Here is a 19751-nt window from a genome sequence, read left to right as displayed (position 1 = left end):
TTTATTACTCGAAGATACCTGCTAGTTAAATTAAGAAATAAATAAAGAGGAAGGAATACTTAATTAGAAATCTGTCGTGGTGCAAGGGCACAAGCTTCCGATGTCCATTCGAGGTAATGAAACAATATTTTCATTTTCTCGCTCTGGTAAAGAAGAAAAGCGCGGCGTTGAATTTCGCCAATCAACACATAATGGCTCCAAAATTCGGCGGAAAGTGGGGAACGGAGTGTCTTTGCAAGTGATTTTTGTTTCCATGTTATTTCCAAGATTATAAGCCCATACTTTTGAAATATTACATTACCTATTTAAAAGGCCTACTATTGAACTACATTGAGAAAAAATATCACGAGCGCAGACCCAACAGTCGGGATGCATTTGTAAATTTTCTTCAAGAAATCGATTTTTACCACAAAATCACATTCTCAAATATTTGCCGAACAACTGAAAATCGGCTATCATACATGAGGGTGAAATGTATAGGTACTGAGGTCCTCTACCCATAAACAGCCGTTGATCCGTCGATCCAGTATACACAGTCAACTTCAAGTAAAAATGATGTAGTTAGCTTCCTGGACAGCTTGAGAATGGGCTTTTTGAAGTTGATCGTCGCTGCGATCAGTTGATACAGGTAAGGGTGCTAATGGAAGGCATTACCACAAACTTAATTAGCGCCTATATCCCCAGTCATCCCTAGTCTATCAGTCCCTAGAGCAGACCTTCCAAACGCCCAAGGCACCGCTGGTTGGATGTCGTAATGCAGGACATGAGAGCCAATGGTCTAACCACATGTGGAAACATATGTTTAGTAGGTTATTGAAGTCTTTCATTATTTACCTTCTATTTTTGAGAATTGCTTGTAAAACATCAAAATGTAAAATTTTTAAAACATACATATTTCAATTATTCGCGATGTGGCAACATTGAACATAGAGTATAATTATTATAAATATGATAAACCTATCTAATGTCAACTGCCAAAGTGAAATGTTATACGTTTGTTTGTTAACTTAGTTAATATTATGAAAAATTCTATTTAAGAAATCAAAACTAATATTTTTCACATTAAAGTAAAAGTTTAGTATAACAGTTAAAGTTTAATACAATAATGCCAAGTCCATATGAAGAAGAACGTGTCTGGGAAGGACCAAATCACACACAATACGAAGTAATGAGTATATATACAAAATTATCGGTTTCTTGGTTACCGTACTTAATCAGCTTCACGCTGTATCCCGCACACAGCTGAGTAGGCAGAGGGTGCTTAGTGGGACACTCCGTTCCCCACTTCCGCTGAATTCTGGAGGCATTGCGTTGTATCGCGAGACTCACCGCCGCGCTTTGCCTCGCCATCAAAGCGAAGAACTAAAAATATAAATTCAAATAAATATTTCATTTCCTCGAGTGGAGATCGAACTCACTACCAGCCTCGTTTACAGTCACACACTTGTGCCCCTATGTAACTTCGTATTTTGTTTTTTTTTTATCTTAAAAAATAGAACTATTAATATTGTACATAATTTCAAAATAGGAAGAAGGCACAGAAGATGTTATTGATAATCCAGAAGAAGTGCTTCAAGAATGCCTTGAAAAATTTAAAACCCCTGACTATATTATGGAACCTGGTATTTTTGGCCAATTAAAAAGATATTTTCAAGCTGGAGGAAATCCAGAACAAGTGATTGAACAACTTTCTATTAATTACAATGCAGTTGCACAAATGGCTAACTTACTTGCAGAGTGGCTAATTCTTGGAGGTATATTTTTTAATTTTATATAATTCTAATTGATTTTATACTTGTTTTAAATTAAATTTAAATACTATGAATTTTATGCATATACATGTGTTTCAAAAAATTTTATTGGTATAATTTTTTATATTCTTACATGGATTAAGACAAAGGTAAAAATTATTCATTTAAATCAATTAAAACATGCTAGCACAGTTAACAAAATTCTTGTTGTAAATTTAAATGTCTCTTTATGTTATTAGTATGTAGACTTTTTAATAAAGTTCTGTATTATTTATTGTCCGAGTAATATTTTTGTAGAAAAAAAATATTTTTGCAGTTTTTATATTTAGTAGTAAGTGTTAAATTTTACATTTTCTCATAATAAGACATTTTATCTTCTCTAAAGGAGTTAAAGTTACTGAAGTTCAGGCTATGGTGGAAAATCATTTAAAGGACATGATATTAAAAACATTTGATCCAAAAAAAGCTGACACAATTTTTACAGAAGAGGGTGAAGTAAGTACAAAAATGACATACTAATACAATATAATAAATATGTAATAGTTTTTTTGATAAAATATACAGACATTGATATTCATAATATTCTTTTTCTAGACACCGGCTTGGCTTACAGAAATGATTGAACATCCAACATGGCGTTCACTGATTTACAGATTAGCAGAAGAATATCCTGACTGTCTAATGTTAAATTTTACTATTAAGGTTTTCATTTTCTCTTATCTAATATTTTGTTTTTAATTAAGAATTGTAATATTTTTTAGAAAAGTACCTATCAATGGTCCCTACGTAGAAATAGACACTTCAAAATAACAGGTTTTGTGGAAAACAAAATAAACATTATCTTACTCTTAAAAAAAATTAAATCAGATTATAAACATAATTGCATATACATTCATTTTATTGTATTTAAGAAATTACTAATATTTATGAAGAAATATTCTCTAAATGTTTAATTCAGATAGCATAACGGACTAATTGGCTATACTCATAGACCTCGGCCTAGGTTTTCGGTATTTTCTGACTGTTGTTGACTTGTAAAAAGCACAAATACTTAATTACTTGCAAAAAATATAATAAAAATAAATTCAATTTTCGTTAATGATTTTAAAGTATTATTCCACATTAGGAAAGAAAAATACATTTTAGAAAACATAAAAATTTTTACGTCTTGCACCCGCGCCTCTTGGATATCGTCCTATGTTGGGTTATTTCCAAGAGGGAACGGTTTCTAATTTCGCCACGTTCAGATGTTGTCACATTTTTTATGTTTCTTTAATGCTATCTGAATAAAACTTTGTGTTATTTTTATTCATGTTTATTTGTAGTTATTAAAATACTTACTTATTTTATTAATAAACTTACTGGTGATAAACGCAAACACTTAGGTAAATACCTAAGGATTATAATTGATTTAAAGGTAGTCAATTCTCCTAATGAGGATAACAATTTTTTACTGTTTCATTATTCAAGAATTTTAATTAAATTTTGTAAAGAATTTTTTCTTTCAGCTAGCCTTATGAAATTTTAATTTTCTTTTTTTCTTTTTAAGATTATTTTACATTAAATCCAGTAGTTTTTAAAATTACTCCTGGAAAAAATCACCAATATTTCTTTTTCATTAGAGCACCTGAAAGTTTTTGCTAAAATGCAACTTTAAAAACCTATTATTTTTCGGTTTTATTTAGTATGAATCACTGAAATTTGGTTAACATACATGGGGGTGAAATGGACAGGTCATGGGATAGGTCAATTCATTGATTGAATTACACCTGTATATTCAATTCTTTTGTGAATATGGAGTAAATACTTGATTTTTTTTCAGCTTATATCAGATGCTGGGTTCCAAGGAGAAATAACTAGTATATCCACAGCTGCTCAACAAATTGAAGTCTTCTCTAGAGTGCTAAAGTCATCAATAGTTGGATTTTTACAAAGCTCTGATGAATGGCAGGATAGTGTTACAGAATGTGCTGTGAGTGATATAATTGTATTTTTAGAAACCAGAAGTGGTAAATATTAAAAGTTAGGGGATTTACTATGTATAGTACCTTGTTTCTCATACATTTTAGATTTAAATTATTTATAATGATACATTAGTTTGCGAACCAGCTAACTCATATTTCGTGAACTTTACAAGAGATAACAAAAACATTCTGTTATTTTCCACAGACCACTTATAAAAAAATAAATAAAGTCTTTAAATTTAACTGCATATAAATAAACAAATGACTATAATATTTTTTTTTAGTAAATGATCTGCAATAAATTACAAAATCTTGCCAGTGTCTCTTATAAATTCAAATTCAAATAAGGTTTCGATAATTATCTTCGTTTCAAAATGGATTCAGATCAAAACAGACAATTAACTTTTGAGTAAAGGGCTCTTGTCAATACATTTTTAAACCAATTACTGTTTTTTGATAGTCACAGAAAACTTATGTTTGCAAATCTTGATAGGCCAAGAACTGCTAAGATTCTATATTTATCTAAATCTTTACAGTATTTTTAAAAGTAACTAACTTTTTTTACTTTTGACTCCACTCAACAAGACAAAGAGCAGAGTTAGGTTCTGCTACTCAACACACAGTGTGACTTTTTCTTAACACTAGGTTTTGTCTGCATACACGATACAGTATAAAAATAAAAAAATATATATATATATTTTTTCACATCAGAAAATGGTTTGTCATGGTGCTCATACATATGTGTACAGCCAAGTTATAGTTCACATATTGTCTCAAGAGCCTAGAGGTGGAGCAATAATGAAAAGGCTGAGTCAGGAAATTACACGATGTGCACAACAGAGGTATTAACTTTACTATAGAATATTTTTCGACATACAGTTCCAATTAGCTATTGACTATTATCGACGCAATGTCTCGAAAACTAATGAGAAGTGCAATGTCTTAATATTATTGGTCTAAGGTTGCTTACAATGCTATATGCGGGATTTAACATGAAGATTATTCAAACATATGATGATATATATAAGAGGACTTGTCCTCACTGACTGAGGTAAGACGCACGCACAGCCGTAACCGCTGATGGTAAAAACGTGAAATTTGGACAGATGTTTACTTTCGTAATCTGGACATCCACTAAGAAAGCATTTTGAAAAATTTTAACCCTAAAGGGGTGAAATAGGGGTTAAAAGTTTTTATGGATTTTTTTTTAAATCGACACCGATTCTTATAAAATTTGAAATTTAAATTTTTAAAAGTATTTAATTGAACACGTGTTTCATCATTTACTAGAATTCTCTCCCTAAAGGTGCAAATAAGGGGTTGAAAGTTTGTATGGAAAAAAGTGCCACCGATTTTTATAAAATTTCTAATTCAGACTCTTAAAAATATTTTATTGAACAAATGTTTCATGGTTTTCTAGAATTATCCCTCTAAGGGTGCAAATAAGGGGTTGAAAGTTTATATAGATTTTTTCTAAATCGGCACCAAATTTTATAAAATTTGAAATTCAGACTCTTAAAAGTATTTAATTGAACACATGTTTTATGGTTTTCTAGAATTCTTCCCCTAAAGGTGCAAATAAGGGGTTGAAAGTTTTATGAAAAATTCGTTAAATCGCCACCGATTTTTATAAAATTTGACATTTAGACTCTTAAAAATATTTAATTGAACATGTGTTTCATGGTTTTCTAGAATTCACCTCCTAAGGGTGCAAATAAAGGTTTGAAAGTTTGTATGGAAAAATCTTTAAACTGCAACCATTTTTATAAAATTTGAAGTTCAGACTTAAAAATATTTCATTGAACACGACGTGTTTTATGGTTTGTTATAATTCACCTCAAATTAATTAACAATTCAACCTAAAGTGTGTTGTAGGTTTGATTCCCACTCAGGTGAATTAATATATTTATTTACCCGCTCCAATATCTAGACAAAGCGTGGCGTATAGTTCCGTCACTCAACATGCAATGATTTGAAAATTTAAACAAAAGTGGGTAGCAGGGTGTCATAACGTTTCCCTCTGCCTACTCTTCTATACAACCGGGTACAGTGTGAAGTAAAAATAAACATTACTTAGAGAATTACAATTACTACTTAAATTATAAAATAACTGATAGATAAACTCCTGAATTAGCATAACTATTATATCTGCTGTGCACTTTATTACATTTCAGTGGGCATGATGTGACCCCTATCACACTAGCACTGACCCCGGGCGAGTCGTGGCGCAGTGCTCGCACGGCGCTGGCGGCCATGTTGTCTAGAGGAGCTTTGAATCCAGCAGATATATCTGTTTTGTTCAGAGCGTACACACAAGCTGAACCTCCGCCAGTTCATCTGCTAAGAATACCTCATTTTCTAGGTAATTTATATATTTAAAATATATGATATATTTTTTAAAGATCACACGATATCTTCCGCATACAGTAGGGTAGGCAGAAGACACCCAGTGCTAAGACACTTTGTTCCTTTCTGCCAATTTTTCAAGACATGAGTGTGAGGTGGAACTCAACGCCGCGCTTTGCCTTGTAGACGAAAGTAATAAAAATATTTGATTCCTCAGAATGAAAATTGAACCCACAACCGTCACATTTACAGTCAGCCACTGCCCCGCTTAAGCTAGGCGTAGACAATAGAACTAAATTTAGTTACTTGCTATGATGATTAAAAAATGTATATATTTATTATTTATTTCAGAACTTCTTGTGGATTCTCTTTTCAAATTAGGAAGTAAATTAAATCCAGAGCACAAGTCTAAATATATGTATCTGTTGGCGTACGCGGCGAGCGTGTGTGAGGGCGTGACCCCCGGCCGGCCCGTCAAGGACGAATTGAAGGCGACCGTGCAGGCTATAGAGAAAATACACGCTGTGTGCAGCAGCTCGGCCAGCTCCAGTGAACTGATTGCAGAGCTACCCTCGCTGTATCATTGTATAAGGTATTTATTATTATAAAAAAACCGACTTCACGTTTCTTCCCGCACTGCAGGGTCCCATTGTTAAGACTCTGAGTTCTCAATTTTCGAGACACTGTGTGTTGAGTGGCGGGACTCAAAGCCAAGCTTTATCTTGCTACTAAAGCAAAGAGATGAAAAAAATTTACTTCTCAGACTGAAAATTAAAAACAATTCCTTATTTATTACTAGCGATCCGCTCACGGCTACGCCCGCTTGACCTACACAATTATTTATTTACTTATCTGATTTTCAATAAAATAAACGCTTAATATTTACCAAAATAAACTAGTGAAATATACATTTAAATTAATTAAGCCGTTTTTGATATTGTGCATTTGTACACAATCAAAGAACGTAAAGACATAGTTCCTTGGATTGAGTGTCTTAACACTGGGTTCCATCTGCGATCTGCATCCTGCTGAGTGTGGGATACAATGAAGCTGATTTAATTTTTGTTTACTTTTTTTTAACAAATTATAGGTTTCCCGTTGTCGGAATGGGTGTGCTAGTGTGGGTGGAATGTGTAGTGACGGAAAAATCATATTTTAAATTATGTACAGAGCATTGTCCAGTACACTTGGCGTTACTTGACGAGGTTGCCTCTTGCCACCCATTACTACATCACAGACTGCTCAAGTTGTTAGTGCAGCTGTTCGAATCACCACAAGATGAATTGGAAATATTAGTGCAGGTAATTTTAGTTTTTTTAGCTTCACGCAGTATCCCGCATAAGCAGAGTAGGTAGAGAAAAGTGTTAAAATACTCAGTTTCCGACTTCCTGTACAATTTTGGAAACAAAATGTTTGTGTTGAGTGGACTAAACTCCGCTCTTTCTCTTGTTACTTCTTCCTCCTGGCATTAATCCCGGCTATTGCCAGGGTCTGCCCTCCTACTCAGTTACTACTTTCTCTTGTTACTATTGCAAAATAATTAATTTTCCTCATTGGAAATCGAACCCACAACCGTCGCATTTACAATCACTCCAAAACAATTAAGGTTATTTATTATCCATTATTGTTATTATTCCTTCTACCGTCCCTACGTTTTATACTTAATAGCTCCTTCATCATATAAAATTGTTAGAACTGATGCTATATTCATAAATATATTCATGTAATATCAATTTAATTTACAGTTGGAATTAAAAAAAATGCTTTTGGACCGGATGGTTAACTTATTAAGTCGTGGCTGCGTGGTGCCCGTGTTACAATACATAAAGTTGTGTGTTAAAAATGGCGACGTGGATATATCACTTATTAGATATTTCATCACTGAGGTAGTAAACGTTTTAAATTTTAGGTATTCTGTATAAAACATATCGTAGTTGAGCAGTGGGGTCAAGGTGGCAAAAAATTGTGGGTTTGATCTCCACTTGGGAAAAATAATTTTCTGTATACCCTGCTTTATGCGGGACACAGCGTGAAGCAAAAAAAACTATAGTATATACATATATTAAAATTTTAAATTAATTTGCAGGTATTAGATGCTATAGCTCCACCATATACACCAGAATTCGTTCAGTTAGTGTTGCCTATGGTTGAAAACGAAGAGATCACTGGCACCATGCGAGCTGAGGGTGAAAATGATCCAGTATCTGAATTTATTGGTAAATAATTAAATATAGTTTCTTTACTTATTTCAACTATGTGAGTATAGAGCTAAGACAAGTGCGCAATTTTAAATAAAGGTATAAGGCTTTATTTAAAACTTTCAACTTGTCTTAGCTCCATTTACATATCACTTTTTACAGTAATTTACGTCAGGTTTTACTAAATCTGGAACTGAAATTTATTCGGTAATTCATTTTTTAAATAATAAAACACTTGACATAATATTGTACAGTTAGCATATTTCTTATAATTCGTCCGTTCGTTCAGCTTCCCAACATTCCCCCAAATCCGTTCCCAACTTTCCACCGATTTTTTTTGACGTATTGCGTGTAAAGCGAAGAAATGAAAATATTAAGAAATAATCATTCATTCCCTCAAGTGGGGATCGAACCCACAACCGTCACGTAACAGTCACAACCCTTGTGTTGATGTTCTGTAAGTTGTAATATTCTGTAATGCATTTGAAATATTTAGGGAATAATAATCGTGACATATAATGACTAGAAACGTAACCTTTATGTATCTATTTTTTGTTTCAGTCCACTGCAAAGCACATTATGTAGTCTCATAAACTAGAAGAAAGCATTAATAAGATATGTTGAATTGTAAATAAAAAAATGTTATTATAAAATGTATTTATTATTTATACCTAATGCTGATTCTAAGAAAAAATCAAGTGATAAATCAATTGTGTCAGACCATTCCCCTATATCTTATAAAACAAAGTCGCATTTCGCCTCTGTCTGGCCTTTCTAACTCTTCTTCTAAATTACCCAACGGATTTTGATGGAGTTTTCACCATTAGGTCGAGTATTTCTCGCTGCTTTAATGGTAAGTATAATATAATAATAATAATAAAGCCTTTTATTTTCCTATAAACAATATTGTACATATTTAACAGAATTTACAAAATTAAAGTTATAATTAAAGTTTACAGTAACTTATACTACTTATTACTATATTCCTTATATATTTATTTGTTTTATTTATTTTACTTATTACTATATTCCTTATTTTTTTGTTTTGCTTGTATATATGTATATGTTTCTCTCTCTTTTATTTACTTGTATTTTAGCTTAGATTATAGGAACCTCTTGGTGAGTATAGGCCTCCTCCATTTTTCTCCATGTTTTCCTATTCTGTGCTAGTCTTAACCAGTTTTTCCCTGCAATGGACACTATGTCATCTGCCCATCGCTTTTGTGGTCTGCCCACTTTTCTTCCTTGTGGGCCGACCCATTTAGTGGCTTTGAGAGTCCATCGCTGGTCAGTGCATCTCGCGACGTGGCCAGCCCAGCCCCATTTTAATCTTAATGTTTTATGCAATGCATCGGTCACTTTTGTCTGTTTTCTTATATCTTCACTTTTAATCTTTTGAATTTTTCTTAGGTGTAACATGCTCCTTTCCATTGCTCGCTGACAAGTTTTTATTTTGTTCTTTGTTTTGCTTGTTACTGTCCACGTTTGGGAGCCATAGGTCAAGGAGGGGAGAATACAAGTGTCCATGATGATTCTTTTCATATTCAATTCATAGTTGCCTTTTAGTATTTCCTTATGGGCCCAGTACTTTTTCCAGGTGCATGTGATTCGTCTGTTGACCTCGTCTTCGTTATTTGTTTTAAGAAATGAAACTTGCTTTCCTAAGTATAAATATTGCTCTACATACTCCAGTTCGACCCCTTCTAGCGATATTTTACTTTTTGAACCATTAGTCATTATTTTTGTTTTGCTGAGGTTCATACTCAGTCCCACTAGTTTGCTCGCTTTGTTTAGTTGACATATCATATTTTCTACTTTCCTGGGAGTCTCAGCGAAAATTGCGATGTCGTCAGCAAATCTCAAATGGGTGAGGCGTTCGTTACTGATAGGGATGCCGTCAGATGTCCAGTTCAATTTCGAAAAAACGTCCTGCAGAACAGCTATGAACAGTTTTGGAGATAATGGATCTCCCTGCCTGACCCCTCGGGCTATTCTGATCTCTTCGCCTCGAGTTTCTAGTTTTACTCTGCTTACACTATTCTGATATATGCTTTTTATAGTTTTTATTATTCTTAGGTCTATATTACAGCTGTGTAGAGTTTGCCAGATAGAGCTATGATAGAGACTGTCGAATGCTTTTGTATAATCGATGAAACCTATATACAAATTCTTGTTGAATTCTGAGTGTTTCTCCATTACTTGCTCCAGCGTATGGATATGATCAATAGTCGAGAATCCAGGGCGGAATCCTGCTTGTTCTACCGGTTGCGTTTTGTCAATTATTGAGCTAATTTTGCTTAGAATTATAGATGTAAATAACTTGTACACACTTGATAGTAGGCTAATCGGGCGGTAGTTAGTGATTTCCAGTGGATCCCCTTTTTTGTATAACAGTATTATGTCTGAATTCAGCCATTGCTCCGGTATCATGCCTGTTCTTAGTACCAAGTTAAATATGTATGTGAGTAGTCCGGTGAGGAATTTTGCTCCTTCTATTAATACATCATTCTTTAAGCCGTCGGGTCCTGGGCTCTTCTCTCGTTTAAGCTTTTTAATGTTGTTTAAGACGTCTTTTTCCGATATAATAGTCGTTTCGTAGATGTTGGTTTGTGAACTATTTGAGTGTAAGTCTGTGAGCGTGGTAATGTCTTGTGGCTCGTGAGAATATAGGGTTCTGTAAAATTTTGTGGCGCAGGATATTAAGTCTTTTATTGATCTTGTTTCTTTTTGTTCGTTCTTAAAGCTCTTAATCCAGTCTGTATGAGTAATTAGTTGCTTGTAGGCTCTTTTTGCGCTTCTATAGCGTGCTATGTTATTTTCTATTGTACTCTGCCTGTGCTGCTTATAATCGTTTCTTATTGACTTGTTGGCTTGTTTGTAAAGGTTTGATAACTCTCTTTTCATCTTACGTGATTTGTTTTTAGTTTTTATAAGTTCAGTGCGCCGTTGGATCAAAGCTTTAGTTGTTTCACTGAAGAAATAGCAGGTATGTTCGTTTTTCTTGTCGACACTCTCTGATTTTAAGCTGTTTTTTAGGTATAGTTCGAATTTATTATAGGTTTTTTGTATGTCATCATCATCGAAGTTGGTTAAGTCTGTAATGTTCAATTCTAATTTGTGTAGGTATATTTTTATTTCTTCTTTTGATTTCAGTGACGACACTGAATTTCGATAGTTTCTTCTACACTTTTTGGGACTTTTTAAGTTTAATGTTGCTCTAACTATTCTATGGTCTGACGGGAAATCTACATTGCTTAAAACTTCTATGTTTGTAATATTTTGAGGGTTGTTAGATGTAATAAAATCTAGTTCGTTTTTCGTTTTTTCATCTGGCGAAATCCATGTCCATTTGCGATTGTCTTTCTTATTAAAATGGGTGTTCATGATGGATAGTTTATATTCCAGAGCATATTGTATTAGCCTTTCTCCTCTTATATTTCTTTTTCCGTATCCGTATTTACCCATGATAAGGCTTTCGTTACTTTTCGGCTTTCCTATTTTGGCGTTGAAATCGCCTATTACCATAATGTTGTCGTGATTTTTTAGTAAATTGTGAGCTTTTTGTAGCGTATGATAGAATTTTTCTAAGTCTTCGTCAGCTGAGTCTGCTGTCGGTGCGTGAACTTGAATAGTTGACAGATTTGTATCCCCGATATTTAGCTTAATGAGTGCGACCCTTTCCGATAGGCCGCAAAAGTTGATGATGTTTTTCTTGTATTCTTTCCTGATGAGGAATCCTACCCCATATTGACGTGGTGTTTCCCCTATGTAACATAGTACATGTGTATTGTATTCTTCTATTTTACATCCTGTTCTTCTTATTTCCGCTAGGCCAAGTATGTCTATGTTCACGTTCCGTATAGCATGCATGAGTTCCATGTACTTTTCAGTGTTCGAGAGTGTTCTGACGTTGTATGTTGCAATTTTTAAATAATTATTTTTATTTCTGGGATTTTTATTTTTTTGTTTTGGAGTATTTGGAGGGTTTTGGTCTTTATCTTCCTCGGTGACCAGCCGTCTTGGAAGATGGTTTTTGTTTCTTAAATATATTCCTTTAGATATTTTATCCGTGTGTGAGGAGGGCATTGATTGCTATAGGTTATCTTTGTTGTTACTATCGTTATCTTGTTTGTGCGTATTGTTGACATTTTTGTTAACTAGGAAGTTCAGGATTCCTGGTTTTAGGACTCCTTCTGAGATACTGTTTGATCTGCGTGTTACTGCATTAGACTGATGGTGTTGTTGTATTTTGTTCTTTTTTAAAGGTTTTGTATTGTTACTAGTATCACTTGATTTTTGAGGTATAGACATTATAGACATTTAGTGTACAAAGGTGGACTTATCTCTATAAGAGATCTCTTCCAGTCAACCAGTGGAAGTGGATGAGTGAGTAGCGAGCAAAACAAAGTACAATTTAAGAAATAAAAATTATATACTAGTAACAAAATACAGCTTTTATATATATATACGTACATATATAAGAGTAAACTATTATAATACATATATACATAAATACATACATATACACACATACATATAATACATAGATATAAATATATATATATAAAATATACATACACTATTATAATATATATATTAGAGATGAAAATGCGGTAATAAAGCTTAAAAATTGTTTAAGATCTACGTGCTTAGGGAAGCAAGAAAATGTTTTTTTAATTTGGATTTAAAGGAGATTATGGATGAGCTTCTCTGGATGGATTTTGGGAGTTGGTTCCATAAGGATACGGCATGGACTGAGAAGGATTTTTGCAGGAATTTGGTGTTGCTCTTCGGAATGGCAAGCATCGGTATGACACAAGACCTCCTAGAGCGTGTAGGAGTGGGAAGTACGGTAAAGCGGGAGCGTAGATAAGAAGGGAAATGTTGATAGTTAAGGATTTTAAACAAAAGTGAGAGGATGTGCATATCTCGGCGAAGTCGGATTGGGAGCCAATTAAGCTGAGCTCGAAATTGGGAAACGTGATCGTATTTACGTAGACCAAAGACAAAGCGTATAGTGAGGTTTTGAAGTCGCTCTAGCTTGTTAAGTAGCTCCTCCGTCACATACGTGACCTTTTATTGTTAGATTTGAATATAATTAGTTTATCGTACTTTATTACTGCTCTATTGCCTTTCTCGCGTTCTAGAATTGCCTGATTGTTTAGTTCTCTCCTTTTTTCTAAAATATGTTTTGGATAATCGTCATTTATATAATACGAAGTATTTTTCAAAAGCCTTTTCTGTTTACAAATATTATTTTTTATACCGAGAGTTGAGAAAGTTGCAATCAATGGGCGCGGCTTGTCTCCTTTTCTTCCCACTCTTTTAATCGCTTCAATGTCTCTGTTTTCTAAATTTGTGGAAAGATAATCGCTTATAAATTTAATTAAGTTGTTTTCTAAGCTGACATATGATGTTTCCTTCTCCTCTATACCAAAGAAGACAATATTCCTTTGCCGTGCTTGTCTTTCCATAAATTGAATTCTTCTTTCTTGGTTTTCCACCCTTGCATTCAAGACTTGGTATTTTTCTTCCCAAGTCGCGAATTTTTCCTCAAGGATTTTGTTAAAATTAAGTGATATTTGCTCCGTTACATTTTCGCCGCTTTTTCTTATCTCGATTTTCTGTTCATTCAATTCTTTTTGTATATTGAGTAGTGCATTCATGATATCTTCCATGGCTCTAATTGATTCAAGTGGTGCCCTCTTGTATCGATAGCCGTATTACTTCGAATCTTGATATGGATTTATGGATTTTTGGGGACCAAAAAAAAATTTAATACGGCCTCTAGTGACGAGTTGCTGTACTTGTATGGTTAGCAATTAGTTTAATTAGAATTAGCTTTTGCTATTTGTTCACAGATGGCGCTGATTTGTCCGACCGTTATTTTTCCCTTCGTTTTGAATATTGAATGTTATGTATATATTTTCTTTTTCGTAAATAATTGTTTTTCCACTGGTTATAACACCTTAAGTGTACTATTACTGACCTTCTGTTACCAGTGTTGATGCTATTTTATCCGCAGATTTTTGTAATCCTTTGTTTTTCAACTGTGGTAGTAGACCATATATTTTGCAAGTTTTCTCTTACAGCTCATGGATTTTCGATTCACAAACACTAATCCTGGTGTTTCTCACTTTTACTCACAACAAAACACAGTCTTTATTACGTTATATTAGTTAATATTATTTTTAATTCGCAAGATAACACGGAGCCGATGTCAATAGTGGCACGGTAGCGCCCTCTCTCCTTAATGGTAAGTACTACATACAATGTACTGGAGTATTGTTCCTCTTAATAAGATCTACAAAAAAAATACAGTCGAATTGATAACCTCCTTTTCTTACAGAAGTCGGTTAAAAAGTCAGCGACAGCATATCGTATCTTTTAAGAATAACGTGAAATGATCAATTTATGTCTAAAACTAGTAATTTCAATATATTTTTTATTGTGAGGGATATTTTTCCATAATGATATTAATCCTTATCTTTTAAAATACTTTATTAATTTTCTATGTTAAACGAAGATAAAATTTGCTTTTCACACTATATCGAAATTGCAAATAGTTTTAGAGAGAAACGCATTTAATTGTTGACACATCACGCCGTTACCACATTAGCTGTATCGCTTCAAGTTTCACTTATCCCTTACTCTTAGCATATAAATAAGTATATTAGTTACGTTGGCTAATTTAGATCAAAACTGTCTTTTACTGTCTTTCATTTTAATAACGGCTCGCCACTCGCCATCCGTCCCTCCGCGCCCCGTGACCTTTCATATTTTTTGTAGTAATTATTAGTAGTATATAATTTCTTTAGTTTATATTTTCTTTTGTTTAAGTTTTCTGTTGTTTGTGTTATTTATTTGTGTTTTTTTAAACAATTGGAAAATCCTTATTAGAACTATGAAAATGCGGGTTGCATTAGAGTTTAATTAATTTTCACATTATCTTAAGTGCTTTGCAAACATACATTATATGAATAATTCAGTAGTTAAAGCGGGTGAAGCCGCGAGTGGTTCGCTAGTAGAAATATATATTTGAAATATATTTATTTCTATGGCCAGCTGCCTGAGTACGCGCGACGGTTGTGGGTTTGGTTCCCATGCGGAGGAATGCATCAATGCACTCTGATAACAAGCCTTAACACGGGTTTCCCCTGCGTACTTGCTATATGCAGGATAGAGTGTGAAGCTAAAATTAAAAACAACAAAATTTACGAATTTCAATTGATGAATGCCACTCAATAATTAAATATCACATTTGACATAATTTTATTGCATTTTTGTGTAAAACAGGTTACATTTTATAAATAATTTAAGCACATCTTGTTGCTTTCCTTTCATAATATCGTTTCAAGGCTATCTCAAACACTTCTCCCACTGTTCTCTTTTTCCATATATCAATTTTCACCTTTGGCTTTTCTTGTGTAACTGTTGGTGGCGGCGTTTTTTGCTTTGGTGCCTCATCATTTGATGCACCACGTTTTGTTACTTCTTCAAGAGTTTTGTCAGGAACCGCAAGTTCTTTTTTTTTGTCATTACATTCTTCATCACTAGATGAATCATCAATAGAAAAATCAGAATCGGCATCGATATTTGTAATTTTAGATTTCTTAAATGATTTTATTTCGTCTAAATTTGCAAATTTAATTTCATCTTCAGAATCTTCAATTTCACCTTCAGATAATTTTTTATCATTTGAAGACTTTCTTTTTCTGTAATTTCTCTGTTTCGTTTGTGTATTGATTAATTTGTGTTTTTTAGGTTTCTTAAGTGTTATTTCCTTATTTGTTTCAATGCATTTTGTGTTATCTGTAACATCTTCTTGCTTTCCTTCTTCAATATTGTTAGTGTTATTTTTTTCTAAAACTTTGCTACTTTTATCTAATCCCAATTTTTGCTCATACAAATGCCTATAAAAGCCACCTGTAAAGTAAAAGTATGGATAAGTTAATTTTATAACTATAATCTTTATTTAATATCCTTTATTTCAAGAAAAACACACAGTTTGGTGTTTTTTTCGATTATGTTCAAATTTTATAATATTATGATATGATTCAACTAGTATAACTAAACTAGGTAACTAGGTATACATTGTAAAGTTAAGATGAGGATGTGAATTTGATCCTCATATTTAAACCTCTTTATGTCGTCGGGTCGTTTTGTACGGGGTCTCCATTCAACGAGACGTCTGCCCCAGCGGCCGTTGGCTCTACGACAGATATGCCCCGCCCATTGCCACTTCAGCTTAGCAATTCTACGACGACGACATAAAGAGGTTGGCGGGAAGCGGATGGGTCCGAAAAGCTGAGGATCGAGTGTGGTGGCGAGAATTGGGGAAGGCCTATGTCCAACAGTGGACAAAAGATGGCTGTTGATGATGATGATGATGATATTTAAAAAAATATTCTACTCAGGTTAAATAAAGTTTAGTATGCATATAGAACTTCGAAATTTGTGGAGAATGTAAATTCTCTTTACTCTATTACACTATGCAGAAAATACACCAAAAATATAGTAACCTAAATCATTCTGCCGAGTCACATCCCCAATACTTTCCAAGTAATCTTGATATTTTTCTTTTTCTTCTTCTATATGCATTTCTTCTAATTTTTTTTTATAAGCTGATGTGACAAAAACTTCTTTGTCTGCAAATTCATCACCTTCTTTTTCTCTTTCTTTTTGAACCTAAAGGTATAAAATTAAATTAAATAAATAAATTCTAGTTCAAAATGTTTGACTCATGCTTTTTAAATTGTTCTTTACATACCAGGTACATTTTATTTTTTAATTATATATGCTATTCTTTACTATGATTGAAATAAAAAAATATTACAACTAATTGATAAGACTAATTAGAATGTGGTGATGATACATATATAAACTACAAAATGTCTGAGGATGTTAGTTGTTCATCGTCCAGACTGGATGTTTTCTTATATGTACTTTAGAAGCCGAAAGTGTGTAGTACTGATAGAACTTCCAGTTCCCAACAATTTTCATGGTATAAGTAGGAGATAAGAGTTGTCTAGACCTAATAAAAATAGCCCTTTGCCAATTGACAATCAGATTTACAGACCTTAAGTAAATCACAAATAGTTTAAACTAAGTGAAAGTTAGAGTTTTAAATAATAGTTTTAGTAATTTATTTTAGGTTAAGTAAAAACAGTTTGTAAATGCTGAATAAAGGCTTTATTGTTAATATTATAAAAGTAATCGAGAAATAGTTCTAGACCACTTTTCCACATACAAATTCACATCAGTTCCATCCTAAATAAATCTTTGAAAGCAGTCTTTAAAGTAGATACTAGTAGAACTATTTTAAATATGGTTAGGTAGATAGAGGCGATATAACAGTTAGGACAAGTGTTTATAAGCATTTTATCTTAATTGTTATCCCTAACCCTTCTTCTTTCTTTTAATCCCTTATGCTAATTAGTTTACATCACTATGGTTATATACTGGTTATTATACTGGTATAGGTACATTACACATAAATTTAACACAGGTGAAGTCATATAAGAAAATGTTTATTGTAACACAAATTGATAGATATGTAACATACCTGACGTTCTACACGGCGTTCATTTTCTAATTTTCTTTTATTTGCAGTTTTTAACAAATTTTCTATATATTTTGGCTTCTTATCATGAGACGTTTTCACTTTTTTTATTTCTTTTTCTTTTGTCATTGAATCATATATCTCATCATATTGGTATACTGTAGGATCTTCTGTGATCGCTTTTTCTTGAGAAAGTTTTGACTATAATAAAATGTTAAAATAAATACAAGAAAAATCGTAGTAAGTTAAAGTTGTTCATCTATATGAATATATCTATATATAATTAGTAATACCTGTCTCCTAGAGTTAGCATTAGACTGTAACAAAATGTTCTTTTTTCCTGCATCATAATCAGATTCATCGTCACTACCAAAAACATTGCGAGACGCTTGGAAAGTCAATTCTGTATTTTGTTTTCCACGTACAATGAGCCCATATCTAGAAATAAATAGTTCGTATGAACATAAAACTCGATTATAACAATAAACTGAAAGTAAATAAAAAAACAGTTTACTTTTTTTCACTTGACATTACGTTGCGCGTAGGTTAACAACTTAAATTGATGTTAATTTACTATAAATAAAAAATAAGTGTACTTATTCAAAATGTACCGAATTATAAAAAAATGTCTTAAGCTCAGATCACGTATGATATGCGATTGCGATATACATAATATACAAACATATACCCAAAGGTAAGTATAAGTATATTATATATAGTATAGTATATAAAAGGAACACAAATACTAGGTATAGTATATTAGAATGTAGTCTGTGGTCTGTGCAGACTACAGTACAGTTGAACTTGAATAGTAATGTCAATTGTCAATTCCATAAATAATTGAAGACGTAGGTTAACAGATTTGACATATTAAAATATTTTTTACAAAAAATTGAGTTTATATAAGTTACTAGTGGACCCGGACGCGGCTACGCCTGCTTGAACTATAAGAATATTTATTAAATATTATATAATATATTTATTTTTATAAGGATGAACATCAAAATATAAATTCATTTTGGGTGACGTTTTCTTAAAGCAACAAAGAAACTGCAAATCGGTGCTTAGCAACGACGGTTGTTATTAACATAGCAGAATAAATTGCATGTCAAATTAGAAAGTATTTTAATTTATTAGTACATATATGTAATGTAATATTATATAGCCTATAGCACTTCTGAAGAATGCAGTTTTCATACAAAACAAAAACATAGTAAATCGGTCCAGTAGATTCAGAGATCTTAGCGTTCAAACAAACAAACAAACAAACAAACAAACAAACAAACTCTTCCGCTTTATTATATTAGTATAGATATATTATAACCCTTGCTCAACTGGCACGCTCGAAACCACAGAATACATATACCCAAGGGAAAGAATATTCACTTCATACAAATAATGGAAAAACGCCAAAATCAAAGAACCATACCATAGATAAAACCAACTATACAACCTATACTAATATGCACAAACTTATATAAAAACTAAAATGTAGAAAATAATATTTTAATTACGGTACGTTACCAAGGTAAAAAAAATTAAAAATAATAAGTAAAATTATTGATACTTATATACTTATTTACAATTTTTTTTAGCTCCACGCTGTACCCCACACATAGCAGGACATGCAGAAGGAATCTAGTGTTATGACACTCCGTTCCCCATTTTCCGCCAAATTTTGAAGACACCAGAGTAAAGAAATAAAAATATGAAATATTTCATTTGCTCGAGTGGGAATCTAATCCACACTATCCACAACCTGTCGTGCTTACACTTTTTAGTAGCACGCTTTTGCCCTTGTACCACGATTGGCCTTTACTACTGTTTACTATTTGAAATGCACGACTACATAACTGCAAACCCCGGTTGTGAGTTGTGAAATTAAGTATTTGAAATTTTCATTTCCTGATGAGAAGACAAAGCGCGGTGT

General features: G+C 32.8%; 4 protein-coding genes across 5 annotated transcripts; 1 reads left to right on the top strand and 3 right to left on the bottom strand.

Moving 5' to 3' along the window:
* Window positions 1-962: 962 nt before the first annotated feature.
* TH1 (negative elongation factor complex member TH1) lies at window positions 963-8912 on the top strand. Of its 2 annotated transcripts, XM_085192055.1 has the most exons (12): window positions 963-1165; window positions 1529-1754; window positions 2137-2246; window positions 2346-2453; window positions 3574-3723; window positions 4427-4557; window positions 5890-6077; window positions 6413-6653; window positions 7152-7362; window positions 7807-7947; window positions 8148-8277; window positions 8821-8912. In XM_085192055.1, exons 1-12 carry the CDS (start codon window positions 1106-1108, stop codon window positions 8850-8852), a joined length of 1728 nt encoding a protein of 575 aa, XP_085048181.1. In that variant the 5' UTR covers window positions 963-1105; the 3' UTR covers window positions 8853-8912. The 2 variants fall into 2 exon arrangements, with proteins under 2 accessions (XP_085048181.1, XP_085048182.1); XM_085192056.1 differs by lacking the exon at window positions 7807-7947.
* A 445-nt stretch (window positions 8913-9357) lies between these two features.
* LOC146535710 (uncharacterized) lies at window positions 9358-12138 on the bottom strand. The gene has a single exon (XM_085191176.1). The coding sequence runs from the start codon at window positions 12136-12138 to the stop codon at window positions 9358-9360; it is 2781 nt and encodes a 926-aa protein (XP_085047302.1).
* A 1031-nt stretch (window positions 12139-13169) lies between these two features.
* On the bottom strand, window positions 13170-14065 carry LOC146535709 (uncharacterized). Its single transcript, XM_085192058.1, has one exon. The coding sequence runs from the start codon at window positions 13935-13937 to the stop codon at window positions 13320-13322; it is 618 nt and encodes a 205-aa protein (XP_085048184.1). The 5' UTR covers window positions 13938-14065; the 3' UTR covers window positions 13170-13319.
* A 1449-nt stretch (window positions 14066-15514) lies between these two features.
* Window positions 15515-18498, bottom strand: LOC146535708 (nuclear speckle splicing regulatory protein 1). Its single transcript, XM_085192057.1, has 5 exons — window positions 18336-18498; window positions 18115-18259; window positions 17825-18022; window positions 16782-16947; window positions 15515-16185 (listed from the first exon to the last, which is right to left on the bottom strand). The coding sequence occupies exons 1-5, from the start codon at window positions 18350-18352 to the stop codon at window positions 15575-15577; spliced, it is 1137 nt and encodes a 378-aa protein (XP_085048183.1). The 5' UTR covers window positions 18353-18498; the 3' UTR covers window positions 15515-15574.
* Window positions 18499-19751: the final 1253 nt, after the last annotated feature.

The sequence above is a fragment of the Heliconius melpomene genome, chromosome 10 (assembly GCF_056956725.1).
Source record: "Heliconius melpomene rosina isolate 202511_hmr_F chromosome 10, ASM5695672v1, whole genome shotgun sequence".
Classification (NCBI taxonomy): Eukaryota; Metazoa; Arthropoda; class Insecta; order Lepidoptera; family Nymphalidae; genus Heliconius; species Heliconius melpomene.
This window is presented reverse-complemented; position numbering and strand designations above follow the sequence as displayed.

Excerpts from the sequence above, each read along its gene's own strand:
- LOC146535710 (XM_085191176.1), bottom strand. The coding sequence starts at position 12,138 with ATGGAACTCATGCATGCTATACGGAACGTGAACATAGACATACTTGGC.
- TH1 (XM_085192055.1), top strand. The coding sequence starts at position 1,106 with ATGCCAAGTCCATATGAAGAAGAACGTGTCTGGGAAGGACCAAATCAC. Across the intron at positions 1,166-1,528 it reads CAAATCACACACAATACGAA|GAAGAAGGCACAGAAGATGT; the intron begins GTAATGAGTATA and ends ATTTCAAAATAG. Across the intron at positions 3,724-4,426 it reads ATAGTGTTACAGAATGTGCT|AAAATGGTTTGTCATGGTGC; the intron begins GTGAGTGATATA and ends TTTTCACATCAG.
- LOC146535708 (XM_085192057.1), bottom strand. Across the intron at positions 18,023-18,114 it reads ATGCTAACTCTAGGAGACAG|TCAAAACTTTCTCAAGAAAA; the intron begins GTATTACTAATT and ends ATTTTATTATAG. Across the intron at positions 16,186-16,781 it reads GACTCGGCAGAATGATTTAG|GTGGCTTTTATAGGCATTTG; the intron begins GTTACTATATTT and ends TTTACTTTACAG.
- LOC146535709 (XM_085192058.1), bottom strand. The coding sequence starts at position 13,937 with ATGGAAGATATCATGAATGCACTACTCAATATACAAAAAGAATTGAAT.